We start from the raw sequence: 19,309 nt of genomic DNA on the forward strand, positions 1-19,309 counted from the left end.
TAATCAAGTTGTGCAGGCCCCATAGTTTGATTATGTTTGCAGTTCTCACAGGTGTAGGCCAGGTGCACAGGACTGATGTGTTTCTGGTGCAGTCAGTATTAGGAGCTACACATCATCTCATGACATTGACTTAACTGGTATTCTCAACCAGATTTCACAGTGAAAGAAATGAAATTTTATGCTTTTGGTTTCAGGAAGTCATTCACATAATTCTGAGACTGCATTCTTGACACCATTTTCATTTTACCTCTTCAGTGGCTGACTCAAATTTAAATAAAACTAAGTTGTTTTTTTTAAAAAAAAAGGGTTGAATTTCAGTGTTTGACAAAGTAGATTGCTTCCATATAGGACAGCACAAGTTTCAGCAAATAATATGCTTTGACATGAACGGACTCACAGCTGTTTGAAACATGAGAAAATGGAAGAGATGGAGGCAGTTTCCAGTTTTGACCAATGAAAGACCAGGTTTTTGGCTGATGGAAATTGGTGCCGTTTTGTTGACAGCAGTAAAGTTACAGTGATTTACTTCAGTTAGCAATGGATTACTGTTTCTGGGTTTGTAAAACTGTCAATTTGTCGTGTCTGTTTGTTCACAAGCCCAAATCCTTTGCAGTGCTATTCTGGGCACACACAGAAGAGTGTGAAATGTCAAGCTGAGTGTTTTTCCACTTGATATTCTTCCAGTTTTCTTCTGTGACTCTGTAAAAATCAAACAATTAGCATCTCTTTTTCAGTGATCTTCATCTGCTGCTTCAATGAGCTGGTCAACTAATTATAGACTCATCAAAGAACAATTAGCACAATCCTCAGGATTTTTTGTTAGGTGCCCACAGAGTCTCGGTAACCAGCTTTGGGTAACCATGCAGCAGATGGTATGAAGAGGCACGAGCTTTGGGTTTGCATTTTTTCTGGGGGAAAAATGCTGGGTGAGTGAGAGACAGTTAAAAATGGACCCTTGGAGCTCTCTCTGTGTTAAATGTGGTTACTGTGGGAGAAAAAGATAAGTTTTCCATGGAAGGCATTGCCCACTTATGGACCTACAGGAAATTCAAACTTCTGATCATGATAAGGGTCAAGATTGAGAGCTTTTTAAGTTTTCATACTGTAGGTAAGTTGTGCCTTTAGTTTCCAAATACTTGGTGAGGGGAGAAGCCTTGCTAGTCTTACATGGAAAAAACCACAACCATGCCATTCTTGAACTATTATTCTGAAAATCTTACCATTGGTCTATAGTAAATAGAAAAATTAGGAACAGGAATGAAATTAGTGAATAAGGAATCTATGTTGCTCAGTTTCCCAACAACAGAAATGTAGATTTCTATATTAAAAGGATGATTCTCATTTCTTTTCTTCCCAAATGTTAACCTTACTTTTGCATTAATAAAATATTGAGGCTTTTGTTTTGTTTTTATATTGCACCATTTGTTTACATAACTTGAATGGAGAAGAAATTTCTTAGCATATTTAAGCTACATAACCTGCCAGTTGCTGGCACATACAATGTTCCTCTTCACTCTTGTGTTATGCAGAGCAGATTGAAGCATGGTGGCTCAGATGTGAAAATGTTTTCAGGTGTGCAGCTTCGCTGGTTGCAGCTGCATCCTGGAGTGCTGGAAGCCAAACATTTACCAACCACCCAGACCACAGAATTACCCTTTCTCCTTCCTCTTCAATTTTTCTGCAGCTGTTGTAAAGCTTAAGGGGAGGATTTTCAAAACCATCTAAAAGACTTAGGGGTACAGTCCTGCTACCTGTAAAAGTTAATTAGGAATTTCTGAACACATTAGTTACAATCTGGTGTTTTTAGGTTGATTTTATTTGGAAATGGGTTATATGTTAACTTTCAGAAAAGCTAAAGAACTAAATATGGGAAATGTGAAACTGAAACCCTTTATTTTCATGTAGAGAAAAAAAGGAGAAAGCTTCAACTTTGTACAGCAGTATAAAACCTTAATTTCTTGTCTAAGATGCTGCAATTCACATCCTAAGTTTAGATTGGTAGCTTGAGGAAAGATTTAATAAGTCAGGGAGAGATTCACATCTCTTTGCTTATGAAATTCTTGTGAAATTTGCCAGAAGGGATCTGGAGGAGGTTGTTTTGTTTGTTTGTTTTTGTTATTGTTTTTGTTTTTTTGTTGTTTTGTGGTGTTGTTTGTTTGTTTGTTTGTTTGTTTAAGCATCATTTTCCTTACCAATTTTTTCCCCTCCAAATCAGGTTGATGAGTTCTGAAAATACTCTTCTGCAAGCCAGGGAAGAGGAAGGGGTCAAGTATGAGCGAACCTTTGTGGCATCAGAGTTCATTGACTGGTTGATCCAGGAAGGAGAGGCCACGACACGGACTGAAGCTGAGCAGCTTGGCCGCAGGCTTTTAGAGCACGGGATTATACAGCACGGTGAGATATTTACTGCTAGGTAGCTAAAGCTATGCTTTTTGTAGTTCTTTCTTCAGGTAAAGTCATGTGAAGGTGCTTTTGTCTTGCTGGTCATATATCCAAGTTCTAGATAATTTCAAGTTGTTTAATGAAAGGGTGGATTTTTTCTAAAGCTCTTTGTCTTAGTTCTGAAAATTTTATGTCAAGTACAGAGGAAAACTAGAGTTTGGGGATATATAACAATACCAAGGATGTGGATGAAAATAAACACTTTTGTAGTAGTTAATGTGTAGAATTTGTTATCAGCAGTAAGTCTAATCGAGATAAATTGCTTTCTGAGGATCACACAGTATTAGAGCCACAAATAAGCTACATTCTCTGCATAGAGTGAAAATGACAGGTTTTGTGTTTCTTCCTGCTTAAGGACAGAAGCAGAGCACTGGGATCAGAAAACAAGCTTCTCTCTTAGTCATGTTGTGTAATCTTTCTGGTATGCTTGGGTGAAACAGAAGGTATCGCTTTCAGCTCAAGTGTTATGATGTTGGTCCTGAAGGCATAACTCCTCTGACGCATGAATCTGATACTTCATTATGGTCCAGCACAATGTGACTGCAAGTGTACTTTTATCAAGGAGGTCCCTCTATCAGTGGTGGAGGAGAGTTTTCTCACTGTGTGTCTCTGATAGTGAAAAAATGAACACCCTTGGCATTAAAATCTATTTATCTTACTGTCATCATCTATTCTCAGTGCAAGCTGTACTTCTTTGACTAGACATTTTCTCCCATAAATGCCCCAGCATCACCCACAGGAGTGATGAAAGGGGTGCTCAAAGACAGCAAAACAGACTGGTGGAAGCTGTTAGCAGTGCTGTTTAGTGCACAGCAGGAAAGTAATCAGATCCTGATGTTTTCAATGTTGTCAAATCAACACTAATTCTGACAGAGAACAAACAATTCACAGTATTAACAGGCTGATAAGTTACAAGATGCTAGATTGACTCTGTAGTCGGTTGCTTTGTGAGACAACCCAGTCTTAAGGAATAGAGAAAAGATGGGGTATAGTGGCCTGCACAGCTCCTTCATGGTTGTGATCATGCTCACGTTATCTTTGGTTTCCGATTACTGGGAGCTACTGCTGAATGTTTACAGTAATCAGCCTCCAGTTCTATAATTACCCTTCTGCTTCCTATGATTTATAGGGTGCCAACTGCTTGGGGCTTGTTGAAGAGGAAAGGTATTCCACCTCTCCTTGTTATAGCAGCAATGATTTAATTCCTATTTTTACTGGACTGTTTTCAGTGTATTATACGCAAGGTAAACCACCCTGAAAAAGATAAAGAATAAGAAAGACAAGAGTGAGGCTGACACTGTTGTTGGCATTTTTGCAGAGGAAATAAAGTCAGGACTTGATACATAGTGTGAAGCTGGATTCACTTTTCTATTGAAATCTTTGCAGAGCTAAGAAAGTCAGGATGTGACACTCATTGCAGATCAAACATTGCTCTCATTGAGCCATTGGCAGGGAAGTAGTTTTGTCTCTGTCACACAGGGTTCCTGGGGAGACTTCTGACAGTGCTGGCCTTGCTCATCATATGGGACTGCCCTAACCAGTTTTGAAGTTTTATTGCCTGCCCATCCTCTTCTAATATCAACATCATGTGCAAAGCATCCTGCTAGATCTGAAAGTCATGATGTGACGATGACAAGGGGCTCTGGGAACTATCTGACTGACTGTTGAAGGAAGTCACCTTCTCGCCCTGCAGTATTGTTGTCTTCCTCACTCAGCTGTTAATGGGCAGAGGCAGCTCAGTGGGACCAGCTGAGGAAGCTGGAAGCGTAATAAACCTGAGCAATTTCCCTGAGATTTCTCTTTAGTAGACGTGCTTTGTGCACATTTCCAAACAGATTTTGTTCTCTGCATTTCACAGAAACTTCGTCTAGGTAGCATTAGAAATATTGGTGACAGAGCAAGCTAAATAACCACTGAGCTTATGGGGGATTCACCTGACCAAGAAGATGTGATCTGTGTCTTTTGAAGGTTTATACAGTGTCTCCTTTCTCTAACAGAACTCCAAATGAGACCTCACAGTTCTCAACTGGGGATGTAAACCCTAACATGGCGGGAATGGTATTCTCTTTTCTCCATCTCTCTGAATTCTAAGGCCAGTTACCAAAATAAAAATTGTATTTTCTGTCTCTGAGTGCAGCAAGTCCACTTCACCATACTGTGTTCCTTTTGTTGGGTATTGCGTCAGCAGTCCCAAAAATGTTACTTGACACTAATTGGCATCCTTGTTGGCAGAGCCAGCAGAACAGCTCTTGACAGAACAGGAGTGGAGAATGAAACATTTTTCTGCCCTAAGGGTAATCTTTTGCTAGCAGGATTGTTTGATATGCACAATGTGGAATAAAATGAAGCTTGCTCTACTATTCTTATTAAGTATTTATTACCTTACCTAATGCAATACAAAGTAATAGAAACAGTTGTATCAAGTTGCCAGTCTCCATAGTAATTTTCCAGCCACAACTGCATTGTGCAATTTATTTTTAGTGATCCTGACTTTCATTTCAATTACTCAGAAAAGTTGTATTTTGCAGCTGAGGTACTGTATTCAAAGCAGTTTCCTGTGCATTTGCCTTCTCTTTAATTGCTCAGACACCAACCAGGTTTCACGCAGGAAACAAACAATGATGCTAATTTTAAAAAGGAAAACATTGATTTAAGAGGGCTTGTGTAAATGCTGTAAAAACATCAGAAGTTTTGGTTTAGAAATAATCCTCCTGATCTCTTTGGGCATGTATTACTACACATATTTCCCCTTTCACAAATGAAAATGATGAAATGTGCTTAAGAGCTGAATTGTTTCCTTCGAGAATTCCACTGGCACATACAAATGGTAACCCACAAACTGCTGTTTTCACAAATAGGAGCCAGATGTCCTTTCCTACAAACTGATACCCGCAGGTACCACGGAATAAAAACTTTATAGGTAGCAGGGCATTGTGCACTGTACGTTTCTTGATGGCTTGCATTGACAGTGTAATTGCCAGTAGTTATTATTCTGCATTTGTGAACACTGATGGTCTTTGCCAGAATACAGGAATGAAGATTGTGGGAGGAATTATAAACATGGCTTTGTGCTTCTGACAGCAAGGACAAAAGGGGCACAGAACACGTTTGGCAACTGTATGAAAGCCCACTTCTAGTATGCTGAGGTACACAGAGCTTTTCAGTGTTAACAGGAAAGAATTCCCTCTAGGAAGGTGGATCTTTCCTTGTTCTTCTTCAGAGAGAAACAGTGGAATGGATTAACTGCTGTGGTCAAAATTCACATGCAGTAAAAGGCAAACTCTCTGCCAGCACTGGGGTCGATTAGACAAAAGCAAGAGTGGGCTGGAGTAGGCAGAGTGTAGCAGAACATAGCACAGGCAATCCATGCACAGTCACAGCTCTTGCTCAGTCTGGAAAACAGAGACACTGAGATGTCCAAGGAGGAAAGAGGATATGCTTAGGTTTCTTTCTGGCATCATTTCTGGGTCTGTGCCAGTTGTTTATGGCGTCTTCTGTGGCACTTACTCTGCACCTACAGCCCCAGCTGCAGAGAAGTGATGATGCAGACAAAGCTCTGTGGTCCTCCTTCCAGGACTGACTGGGTGCAGACCCTTGGGAGGGTAAAGAAACATCTGCCTATCTTGCAGAAAACTTTTAAGATCTGGAATATCAAGTGATCAGTACTTTTCCATTTTTAAAATCTGATTAATAACAATGAGAGGGACTTAACTTATCCATTGTTAGCATCTTCACAAGATGGTTAATTACATTTCCCCTGTAGCAGCCACCAAACATTTTGATACCCTTTTCAGTATTTTGTGGTGTTTAGACACAGGGTGCTTATCCTGCAGGGTGCTCTGTGCAGCGTGTGCATGCGAGAGGTGCATGGTGGAGCAGCAGTGCTCATCCTCCCATGCCAATTCACATTCTGTCTCTTTTGCTGTTGCTGTTTTCTAAGCTGCTTCTTGCTTTTGAGTGCATGCGCTTTGTGTGATTTCCTCTCTGATGCACTGGATCTGACGTCTGCCCAGCACCTTCCCTAGGCAGTGACTGCAGCATGGTTTAGCAGAAGTGGTTTGCATTGCCACTCCCTACCTGCTGTAAGTCAACAGCAGGTCTAAATGCAGCTTCCCAGCCCTGGACCAGCAGAGGAACACATTTGATGGGTGTTGGAAAAGACATGGTCTTTGCTTTCCTGAATGACTGAGGCGTGGGAAGATCTCTTTTGGAGGTGACTGGCTAGCAGATACCTTGCTTGAAACATCTGATTATTACTAGGGTTTTATGATGATAGTAAATGTGTGTTAAGATGTCCCTGGCATGATATTCTCTCCCCCCCAATAACAATTCCTTTTAGATTAAAAAAGTTTAATTGGACTCACCAGCCCTGCATATGTAGTGCTTAGCACAGAAGCAGGTGCTTGCCTCCTCTGAAGCATTAATCCTTTATCAGCAAAACTCCACTGTGCAAATTACTTTCAGAGATGAAAACAAACATTTTATAGTGGCTTAGTGAGAACAGTAAATATTGACATATGCTATCTCTCTGTCTCTGTGGAAAAGTCTTAAAGCATGTGTTGGACTTTCTCTATTCTTTGTGAGGATTGCATACCTTTATACCTTTATTTAGGGGCAAAATTGCCCCTAACAAGTTGATCACAGCATTTAGTTGTAAGCACCCAGATGTATGTTAAAAATTGTTTAAATTGTGAAAGTGGATTAGATATCTAAAAATTTATTATTTCTTTTACTCTTGCTGAAATGCTCACCTACAATTTCAGTAAATTGTAACAAGTCACATCTATTTTATATGCTCTTTTGCTTATGATTAGTCAACATTTCTTATTTCATTATTGAAAATTTTCCATGTATGCGAAACATAGATCTCTTTCTTAATTTGTGATTTCACTTTGGAACCCCTTTTCTTGAAATTACTAATTTTTGTGAGCAATTCTAAGTACCACTGAACCATCCTACAAGTTCTTGATTTAACTGGCCATAGATTTCCTCCCCCGGTTAACACGTGGATTTTTGTATATTTTTTTCAAGTTGATCTAACACCTGGAGCCTAGCAGATGTTGTATTCACACTATACAGTCCTGAAGGCATTCAGCCTATATAGTCTTTATCTAAAGCTGGAATGTGTTTGTTTCTTTGAAAAAGGCACTCACGTGTCTATATGCTACAGAAATAACGTATGAAGATGCCTGTTCATATTGACTACCAAATTCAATCTTTCTGTCAGAGAATGGGTTTCAGTTTTTAACAGCTGCAATACAAAAAAGATACCCAGATGGGCCTTTTCATCTTCCACTTCCCTTGCCACAGCCTGCACTTTCCATACTTTATTTGGAAGCAGAGAAAAGCAGTTGGCTATGTTCTGTAAACTTGCTAAATTAAAGATGATAAATCCTCATACACAAACTGAAAAGGCTGATGAAATGAGTGTGATTCAACAGCGGCTTTCCATTCTAGTGTAAGGAGCATGTATTTGGAAATAGACTGCAAACCTGCTGGAAAGAGCAGATGTATATAGAAACATTTTTTTGCGTACCTATTTTAAGGCAGCTAAAATAAGATGCTAATGCACTGAGGAGAGCACACAGCTTTAATAGAAGCCGGAGACTTCTATTTCAGCCCCCGGGGGATTTTTGAGACCTATGTATTGTAATCCTGATGTTTTGAAGGCAGCTTAAAAGTTGCCTAGATATTTTATTCATTGCATGAATATACCATATTTCATTGAGGCAGTTCAGATGGTTTCATCACTTTGTTTTTCTGGACACTTGTCACTTGCTTGACATGCTCATTGCCTTCACCCTTAGCTGGGCTGAGCTGGAACAGCTCTCTGGATTCCATATTTCAGCAATAGAATGAGCCTTACAGTTTTATACTTACAGTGGATGCAGTTCAAACTGAGCTCCTGTACTCTTCATAATCCAAATGAGAAAACAATCCCACGTAGTACAGCTGCAGTACAGGGAGCTGGGAATACAGGGTGAGTGCGTTCACTTGTGGGCTTAACTACAGTCTGCAGAGTGTGTGTACTTTGATAAAAGATGGAAATGCAAGTGCTGTATTTTTATGGTGCAGAGAATCAGTGTCACAAGGCTGCCTGCTGGCTGGGCATCATGCTGCCTCTGCCTTGACTGGAGGGAGTTCCAAGCAGGTGGAATTCATCCATGTGTAAAAGGAGACCAATATGAATAGGTGCCTTTATTAAAATGGATCTGCAGAAATCAGATTAGCTTTAGGAAAACAGGAAGAGGGGTGGAAAAAGCATTGTCCAGTGTAGAATTTATTCTCCCATCACATGTGTGTCGGTGCAGGCTGATGAGCAGCACTGGGGCCGGAGCAGCTGTGAGGCCATGCTGGCAATGCTGAGCCAGGTGAGGCTAAGGCCGCAAGCTCGGTGCTGGGCAGATGGCCTCATCCAAGCCTGAAGGCTCCCCGAGCCAAAGTGGATGTACACCTCCACTGCTTTTCTGCTAAGAGATAGAATCATAAATAGAATCATAGAATGGCCTGAGTTGAAAAGGACCACAGTGATTATCTAGTTTCAACTCCCCTGCTGTGTGCAGAGTCACCAACCAGCAGACCAGGCTGCCCAGAGCCACATCCAGCCTGGCCTTGAATGCCTCCAGGGATGGGGCATCCACAACCTCCTTGGGCAACCTGTTCTAGTGTGTCACCACCCTCTGTGTGAAAAACTTCCTCCTAATAAAAAGCTCTCCTAATAGAAACTGAGCTGATTTGTTTCTCTCCCTTCTAAACACTGCATCTGCTTAGGAGAGGGGAGTGAGGAAGCAAAGGCTGCAGGGCTGGAGGTGAGTCCTTGCCAAGGGGAAGGGCAGGGCATAGCCAGGACCTCCCTCTTGACAATCAGCAGCCCCCACTCCTCCCCATGGCCTGTCAGAGGGCTTGGTGTTGTTTCATACCATTCCACATTTTCTCTCAGTATGATGGGATCTTTTGGGGTGGAAAGTTGTGTGTTCTTAGAGGTCAAAACTGATGTGGTCTTCTGAGACATGCAGTGGGAAAGGATAGAGCACTGGAGTCAGTAGCGGGGGAGGACCAGAGCGGTCTCCTGCAGCTTCAGGCTAGGTTTATTTCCACTTTAATAGAGCAAACTGTCTCAGTGGAAAACTAAAATCTACTTCAGGATAAACTGGAATTACTGTCTTATATCAAAGGACTTGGAAGCGTGCTGTGTGCTGCTGGGAAGGGTTCAGTGCTTCTCGTGGCTTGCTTAACTGTGTCCTCCGCTGCACTGGGGAGAGCAGCTCAGCAGCTCTTCAGCTCCTCCTCGACATGAAGGAGCCCTGTCCCAGTTCGAGCCATGGGCTCAGTCACTGACAACTTCATATTTCTGGGGACAAGCAGAGCAGTTGGGTGCACTGCAACATGGGGTCTGCTGGAACTGCAGCATTCGGCTGGTAGAAAGCATTAATCACCATGCTGGAGATGTGTGTGGATTATCAGCCCTTGAAATCATGGAGAACTGAGGTTGTGGGAGGGATCTGGGGAAAGAGCCAGTTATCAAGATGGTTTGATTTTTACGGCATGAATCACACCATTTATTAAAATAGGGTTTTGTACTTTCTTAAGTCTCCTCAGTTCCATGCAATCAACTTAAAGCTAATATTTTTATCTCTGCTGTGTATCAGTCTCCTTAGAGAAGAAAAGGCCATTTGGGCCCTGTGTAGATCCCTGGATTTCATTTTGGAATCAGAAGCTGAATGAAGATTTGCGTGTACATTGCAGTTTATAATTCAAATAGTTGGACAGAAGCTGCAGAGCAGCCAGGCACAAGGACTGCCAAAGTTGCAACATCAGGTGTTCACAGTCTGAGAAATGCCAAAATAAATAGTGTGATTTTTCTCTTCTTGACGGTAATGCAAATATGGAATGGCCATCTAAAAACTTTTCTGATGAAATTTGAAAACTATGGATAAATGAGGCAGCATACAAATGATTTAACTCTATTAATTAAATGGTCAGTATTGGTCATTATCCAAGAAGAGGTTCATTTTCACGTAACTCAGTAGAGGGTAGTTTATAGGAAATGAGAATATCAGCACTGCTTGTTGGTGTGAGACAATGCAGTGCAGGGGAAAAAGGATGCACAGGGCACCTAGATGCATTGTTCTGAGTCTGTGCTTTTAGATGCATCGTTCTGAGTCTATGCTTTTAGCACAGTGTGATTGTAGTCACCATTGCTAGGGACTGAGGTGTATGAAAGGACAACTATAAACAGAAGAAGGGGAGTGATGCTGTAAGGATGAACATTTTGTAAGATCTAGGTTTTAGTTAGGATAAAGGAGCTTTGAGGGGAACTGGAGGAAGAGTGAAAAATTAGCCCTAATTTAAGGGGCAATCATAAGTGATTCATCACTGTGAAGTGATGAAGGAAATCAACGATATGTTTGAGAGTTGCTTCATCGCTTCACAGACTTCTTTACAAAGTTTTCCAAAAGGACCTTATGTAACTTTCCAGCAAAGATGTTAAATTCCAGGGATTAGAAGCTAAATGTGTTCAATCTTGAGTTAAGTCTTTATTGCCTGGCATGGAAAGTTATGAGAACTGCTCATGAGTAGCCATTGCAGGCTGCTTCAAAGGAAGATTAAACTGTATTTTTGTGAGATTAGAAGACAGTTTTTTAATTCTGCATCTGGGAGAAACGTTGTGCCATGTGTATGCGGGAGATTAGACTAGTGAGTTGTGACTGAATCTCCAAAGCTTGCCAGCTGTGACCATGAATTAATGTTCATACCCTGCTCTCTTGGACCATTTTTATGATTTTGGAGGTTGCCAGTCACCATATATTTTTTATACTCTTTGGTACAATTTCTTTCTGTTTCATAAAGGGCACATCGTAACATGAATGTGTTGACACACGAGCAGTGATGAATTAAAATGGAATGAAAAAAACCGTGAAATCACCCCACACCTTTCTCTTTACATCACCTTCTTCACGTACAAAACCAGATATTGATATTTTAAGACAAACCAGAGTGGGTGTGGGTTTCTCTGTGCTGCACTGTCAAGGGCAGCAAGCTAACTGAGGAGCAGTTAGATCAGTCTTTACCTGGCAGCAGCAGCTTCCATGGGAGACGCAGGAGCCTGGAGCACAAGCCTTGTCAGCCTCAGTAACATTATCTGCTGCTGCCTCTGAGTCAACAGTCGAGGTAACAACCTTAAAATTACCTTTAAAGAAGTCCCTTCCAAGCAAGTCTGTGCAGCCCTCCAAGCTTCCTGCAATCAGCTTTGAAAATGTTTCCACTCCCACTTTTCTGTGCTGATCTCAGCAAAATGCTGGCTGCTGCGGCAGGGAAGTGAGCACCCCTGCCCACTCTGCTGCCTCTTGGCCAGAGTGTACCAAGCCCAACAAAACCAGCCTTCTGTGCTCAGTGTCCAGCATTCACATACGTGGGGCTTGTGCCAGTTGCTTTCCCCTAAGGCGAGGGCATGCACGTGTCCATCCAGGAGCACTTCAGAGACAGCACTGCTGTCTGCCTCCCCCTCCTTGTGAATAAGTCAGAAAGCTGGCAATTCACACGCATACAGAAGTTGCATGGGTCACACCAATAAATTTTGGTGAGATATTTTATTTTATGTTGAAGTTACAACGTTTGAGTTAAGTATGCCTGTTTATTTTTTAAGATTTAAGTATTACCTTGTAGTCAAGGAATGTGCATAGTTACATAGTGCTACAAATGCATTATTTGCTCAAAATGAGGCTGCAAGCTATGTTCCAACATTCTCATATGAAATGTGAATATCAGTAGAAATGAAGAATTAAACTATGAAAATCAATGAGTGCTCCACATTGATATTACTTGTCATAAGCACTGGGGCTACAAAACATTTGTCATGCAAATTACATACAAATATACTACAATACAGAGTAATTGTTCTCATCTTTTCTACTTACCTTCGTTTACTGCATGAAAATTCACCCTTCTGTGGAGCAAAGTAGTTATAGAAGGAATGAATTATGTCAGTGTAAGATCTAAGCTTCACTGTTCTAAGTATGTAATGTTATAGTACTTGAGTCAAAACAGGTATTGTTATTCCAAGATATGCTCCACTGTCACAGCATAAAATAGACTCTGTTATGTAATTTCAAGGTCAATAAATATTCTTGAAGTTGAGTGCTTTATTATGTCTGCAACACAAGTGTGTGTTGATCTCCAGTTATCGTAATTTCTGAAGACTGTCAGAGCACTTCAGTGAATGGCACAAACAGAATTGAACTGTTTTACTTAAGAGCAGTGGTGTCATAATATCCAGAAACCATACTGATACTTGTCAGATGGCAGACAGCTGGTAGCAGTAATTGTGCTGCCAGGTGAGTGTTTGTATGGCCCCCTTTCATTATGTATTATGAACCCAGTATCAGGCTGACTGTGTGGTGCTTGTTTTTTAAAGTTTCGGGCAACTCTTTGAGATGTCAGTATAAGAAAATAAGAAAAAAAATGTGTTTTTTGAAAATTTGCATTGAGTTATTCTAATACTGCAGTGTTGTATTAGTAGAATACTTTTACTTTTTGTGTCAGTGGTCTGAAAGTGAGTGTTGGCTGGGAGGACCTTGTTATTAACTCTGCTTCTGACAGCAAATCCTTTTGTGGATGTAGGCAAGTCTCCAAATCTCTCCTCCTCTATTTCCGTTCTTCAAAAATAGTGATTGTCCATAAGTGCTGTTTTATAGTACTGTATGCTATGTGTGTCCAAAGCAAGGAGCACAGCGGCAGTGTGTGCCTGCAATAATTAATTAAGGTGTCAGAATGCAGAAATCAATTGCTTCTAGGGGTAAATGGACTTAGTGAAGCTGTGTGGCCCCCAGAGGATACAAATGGCTGATTTGAGGAAACAGCAGGTTCAGCCTTGAAATGAAGCCCAGTAAAGCCATGTGGCACTGGCTGTTCTGATGCTCTCAGAAGGAATGAGCCGGGCTAGGTACTCCATTCTGTTGTGTATGTGGTGCTTGAAACATTACAGTTTGGCTGCCTGGCACATCCTTTTGTCTTTACTCCTGAAACAAAGGTAGAGCTTCAAAAGAGGAGCAAAAGCAACATTGCTAAGAGCTATGTGCAAACTGCCAGGCAGCCTATGGCACAGACTTGGGCAGAAGGTCACTGTGGCAGCTTGGACACGAGCACATGCCATTTGGAAAGCTCCCGTGTCCTGATAATTCTTTGTGTCCCAAAGGCACAGCATCCATCTGTGCAGTGTCCTGTCTCTGGCAGTGGCCCAGGAAGCAAGAGACAGGCTCCTCTAGGCTTCTCTGCAAGATGGACTTACAGTCTGACCCCATATGGCAGCTTCTGTGTCCGTATGGAGGGCTGAGCCCTGAGCGCCACAGCAAGGTTTGGCCTCTTCTTTCCTGTCTGAGTCACGATAGCTTACTTTGCTTCCCTGGCATGAATATGGTCTCTGAGACCAGAAGCTGCTGTAGACGTCTGGGCTTTTTGCTCTTTGAGCTGTTCCTGCAGCTCACAAGTGTCAGATGATGTACTGGCAGTGCATGTCTAACTACAGCCCTTTTTCCAAGGCTCTAACGTATGTAAACAAAATTTTAAATTATTGAGAAGGGATGAATGTAAGAAGGAGCACGTTGAAGAGTGTAAAAGAAGGGATGAGCTCAGACAGCTGAGAGCTGTGGGCTGGACATCTGGTGCAACACCCTAGGTTTTGCTGCCTTTGGAGCCCAGATGCTAGCCAGATCTGAGAGCAAACTGACAGCATAGTGTCTGGCAGAAGCTGAGGCCAAATGGCTTAGTCTTCTTCTGCAAGTGTCAGGCGTAGCTGACCTCCGAGCGTGTACCTATGTTGTTGTTTATGCATTCCATGTAAATAAATACCTGTAACCCAGGTATGTGACTCCATGATTCTGTGACTCTGTAGATCCAGTATTGGAAGAGATGCAGTTTATAAACTGGGTAAATCCAGAATCTAGATGAAGTGTGTCCAACTCACAGCCTATGGGCTGCATGTGGCCCTGGGGAGCTAGTAATGCAGCCCCACACGATCATCAGCTTTTAACATTATTATGTATTTGATTAGTGTGTCTGCCAGTTCCAGGAGTTCCTTACAAGTATGGATGCTGATTTTGGGAAATTAATTGACTTTTCTGAAGTAAGTTGGCTAAGTTGGGGTAAAACGCTAAAAAGATTTTATGATTTGCTAAATGAAATCAAGTCATTTATGGAATCAAAAGGAAAATTTACACCAGAACTTGAAGATGAAAGCTGGCTCACAAATCTAGCATTTTTGGTGGATTTGACTGCTTGTTTAAATGACTTAAACATGTGTTTTTAAAGTGAAACTCAGTTTATCTGTGCCAACTTTCAAACCATAACGGTGTTCAAAATGATACTAAAATCACGACAAGCTCACTGTATGGCAAATAATTTTATGCATTTTGATACGCTTGCTAAACACAGTCTTGGGTGCTGCAAAAAATAGGCAGCTGTGCTTTCCAGTATGGTAAAGGAATTTGAGGATAGGTTTCAATATTTCAAAATATACAAAAACATTACTGTTATACTGTGTATATTATTTACTCCATTTCATAGAATCATCATAGAATCATAGAATGGCCTGGGTAGAAAAGGACCACAATGATCATTGAGTTTCAACTCCCCTGCTATGTGCAGGGTCACCAGTCACTAGACCAGGCTGCTCAGAGCCACATCCAGCCTGGCCTTGAATGCCTCCAGGGGTGCATTTTCAGTCAACAAAAATACATTACCTGTGAATTTTCAAATGGTACGCATAGAGTTGCAATCAGGCATTCAACTCAAAGAAAAAAATGATAATGTTTCTTCACCAGACTTTTATAAGCCCTTTCTTACCAGAGGAAGATATCCCTCACTTCACAATCACTCCTTATTCAGAACACCACTTTTGGCTGCATATACATTTGTGAGAAACTGTTTTCAAGGATGAAGAATAGGAAGAGTAAAATTAGGTCAAAAATCTCTGATGAACACCTTCAGAACTCACTAAGATTGTGACTACTACCATCAATCCAGATACTAATGCATTGGTTTCAAAGAAACAGAGTCAAAATGCCTCTAACTTTATGGTTTTGTTGCCTTCTTTTTTTTATGTTTTAATAAAAATATCTAAAAAATATATATTTTTAAAATGATATACATTGACTATATTATATATTGTATATGTGGCCCAAAACAATTCCTCTTCACTCATCGTGGCCCAGGCAGACTAGAAGGTTGACACCCATGATCTAGATCCTTCATGGAAAAAGTCAACTGTGGGAAGTCATTTCTGTGGAACAAGGAGCTGAATGAAGGTGGAGAAAATGCAGCCAAAACCTCTACAGCAGCTGTGTGGGATCCTGCAGCAGTAATGCAGGGAGTGCTCAGGGGAGCTTTTCCACAGTTCAGCACTGGAGCAGGCAGTGCACATTGGGACCCGGACCAGCTCCATCCTGCTGTTGCATTTCACACCGCTATTAAGAGGCAGCTTCAGATGTTGTGCTGCTGCAGGCTGCAGGCACGCTGTGTTCGCCAGCAACCTGGGATTTGCTCTTGGTGTCAAAACAGGTTGTAATTAAGACTTCTGTTCATTATGTTAGAAATGATTTTTGGCTGAGTGCCTGTTCCCAAACTTCTCGTATCCGGGCAAAGGAGAGGAAGCGAAATGCAGGAAGCGTCTGGGACACCGTGTCTGTGGTGGCTGAGACAGAGGAAATGCACAGATCTCGCTTTTCTGCTGCCCATGGCTCTGAAAGACACAGGCAGTGTCTTTCCAAGACTGAGGCATTGGCACAGATCTGAGTGAGGGAGCTAAGTCTGCTCTAGGGACCAGCAACACCCCATGGCATACAGGATTGATGTGTTCCTCTTCTGAGCCTACAGCAGGGACAGGAGAGGGACAGGATGTTTGGATACGAGTGTCCAAGGCTCACTGCAGACGGCTATGCTCAGATTTCAGTCTCACCAAACACCTCTATTCTTTCCTTTTTCCAGTGTCCAACAAGCACCATTTTATGGACAGCAATTTGCTCTACCAGTGCAGGATGAATTTCCGCCGGCGGCGGCGGCTGATGGAGCTGCTCACTGAGAAGTCTCGCCTGGTGCCAGAAAGCCACGACAGCCCCTTTTGCCTGCGCAAGCAGAACCATGACAACAGAAAACACACCAGTTTTCTGTCAGGTGACTCATCAACCGCACTGCTCTCTGTAGAGTGACTACAGGGGTGTTAAACGTCCTCCAGCATCCTTTCTGTGCAAGGGGTTTCACTGTTAATATAAAAACAGTCGTGTATCTCTGTTTGCAGGGATTGTCTCAATTTACCCAATATTTAGCTCTTGGCGTAGCTTTTGCTCTGATATCAATAGCACCTCAGAAAATAGCACCACTGATCAAAAATCAGTGTCCGTGAGCAAGCAGAATGCATTAAAATCCCCGCAAACCCAAAGTAATTTGCCCTGTATATTCTATGCTGGTTTTGAGAAAGATAAGGGGAAGGGGGCCTGCAGTGTTTGCTGCACAGAAATATCAAGCAGGAACTGAAAGAATAAGTGGGAAATGGAATAATTTTTTTCCTATATTGAAATGCCTCCTAGAAGATCTTGCAGTGGGAGCAGTTCGGCCATCGTGTTAGCTAAGGTGTTACGATATTCATGCAGTGACCCTTCTGTGTGTAACACGTTTACCCCTTAAGAAGGTGAAAGCATGGCTTATTGCTGGTGTTTTAAAGAATCCGAAGAATTGTGTTCAGTAATTGACACCGGCTCCCTTTCCCCCTGCGTTTTTGCAGTGAGCCCCACCAAGGAGATAAAGATTGTGTCGGCGGTGCGGAGGAGCAGCATGAGCAGCTGTGGCAGCAGTGGGTACTTCAGCAGCAGCCCCACGCTCAGCAGCAGCCCCCCGGTGCTCTGCAACCCCAAGTCAGGTGAGCACCAACATCAGCTTCTGATGCACGGGAGATGGATACAGGCATCTGTTAGGGAGAAGGGGATGTGAGAAATGCTCAGCGTCTCGTCTAACTTTATCTTTCCAAGGGTAGATTAAAAATTCACTGCATTGTGAGTATGAGGGGGGACTATTAGCATCACTCAGCCTTGCTGAATGCAAGCCAGACGTCTGCCTCCTGTAATCTCAGCACCAAGCCCATAATTGTGGCTGGAGCTGCAGTTTATCTCCTAGGAGGTTGTCCTAGCCAGACAACCAGCTTCGCCTCTGCACTGCCAAGCCCTGGGCCAACCCAAACCTCCTCCTTGAGACATTCCTTTGGCGTAAGTCATGGGAGTGTTTAACTGTCCAGTGGCCACAGGAGTTGTTATGAAATAACACAGCTCAGAACACAACAGCATCTAGAGCTGGAGGAAGTGTTATTAGTGCCTGTCTGATGCCATTGCAATGCTTTCCTTTGTTTAGGTCTTACACAGGTCTGTTTGGGAAGGCAGAAGTAGTGGTGAGGCTTGCTTTCTTTTTGAAAGGATTTCCTACCCCACAAAGGAAGGTTAAATGCACCCATTCTTCCACAGCTTGGTTAAAAATGTTTCTCATTGTACATCTGTGAAGGGGAAAACAGAGTGCAATAGATTTTGTTTCAACCCCTCTGTTTCCCTCAGAAGGAGCTCTGAGGTTCAAAGCCCATGCTGCTCTTTGTGCTCCCTGTTGTTTTGGATTCAGTATGAATGTCCCCGGTCTGCTCTGAGTGGAGGCGAGCACACAAATGGTAGGCAGGAGGTCATTTTGGGGCTTACTGTGTGTTTGGATGTGGGGACACTTCTGTCACTGTGTGAGGCATTTGGGGGTTGGTCTGTCCTACAGGAAGTGGGAAGGCAGGGGTGTTGCATGGGCAGAAGCATACAGTGAAGGGCTGGCTGCTGCATCGCTGCTGAAGCAGTATGGGGAGCGTTGTGCACAGGGAAAGGCTTCATTGAATGCACATCTGTGTTACCTTCAAAGGAGTGCTGTCATTTAAAGTCACTGCTAACAGTAAACTGCTGCTGGACATTCAGTGCCACCTTTCCACATGTTTGTCACTCTATTAAAAGTGACACAGCATTATGTCTTGGCAAAATATCTCTCAGGTATGTTACCAGAAAGGCTGTGACAGTGTTGGTTGTCTGTACCCTTTGGCCGCAGTACACCATTAATTACATCCTGAAAACATTTCTGGGACAGATAAAGCAGCATTCATGTGCTCTCCATAAATGTGTGTGATATCTGAAGCATGTCAGCTATTCCATTCACTTATGGCTTAATTATATGTGAAGTGTCAACCCATGCGTAGTGAGAACAAGTTTATTTTAATGCAACTGATTCTACAGAAAGAATCAGAAAGAAGAAAAAGAAGCTGATGTTGCCCTTTCATAAATTATTGGTTTTTTTTTAAACACAATCTGCTTCAGGGTAAATCCTCTTGTAGCACAAGTACAGATCCACACATCACCTCACATAGGTTAGCATAAGGCTTGCAGATGTAAATGTTATGGAGGAATTCTTAATCCTCTGCTGGTGTATAAAAGACTTTTTCACCGACAGTTTCCTGCTACCCAGGACCAGAGCATGTTGCTGAACTGCATGTTAATAAATAGAAAACAGAGGCGGCTTGTCAGATGAGTTCATTGCATGGAAATCCTTTTATGAAAACAGGTCATGACTTGACCAGTCATGTAGGAAAACAATTACCAAACAAGATTTCTGAGAGTATAATGAAGGAAAGCCGCAAGGGTGTCCTGAGTGGATGGTTTATCTGATGCTGATTTGTTGACTCAGGACAGTCATCCAGGCTTTTTAAGTTGGATGGAACATGCTTTGTAAATTATAACTGGCTAAATGACCACTTGCCAAGATCTATGGGGAAGAAAAAAATGACATATTGGTTTGTACACAGTAATTC

The 19,309-nt window shown here is 42.2% G+C and overlaps 1 protein-coding gene across 1 annotated transcript in view; it reads left to right on the forward strand.

The window, feature by feature from the left end:
- DEPTOR (DEP domain containing MTOR interacting protein) overlaps positions 1 to 19,309 on the forward strand; it is a 73,879-nt gene that overhangs the window by 33,590 nt on the left and 20,980 nt on the right. The window contains exons 4-6 of the mRNA XM_031552974.1: positions 2,216 to 2,394; positions 16,423 to 16,608; positions 17,216 to 17,350. Coding sequence (XP_031408834.1) covers positions 2,216 to 2,394; positions 16,423 to 16,608; positions 17,216 to 17,350 — 500 coding nt within the window. The remainder of the gene's footprint in view (positions 1 to 2,215; positions 2,395 to 16,422; positions 16,609 to 17,215; positions 17,351 to 19,309) is intronic.

Source organism: Meleagris gallopavo, chromosome 3, assembly GCF_000146605.3.
Source record: "Meleagris gallopavo isolate NT-WF06-2002-E0010 breed Aviagen turkey brand Nicholas breeding stock chromosome 3, Turkey_5.1, whole genome shotgun sequence".
NCBI classification, from domain to species: domain Eukaryota; kingdom Metazoa; phylum Chordata; class Aves; order Galliformes; family Phasianidae; genus Meleagris; species Meleagris gallopavo.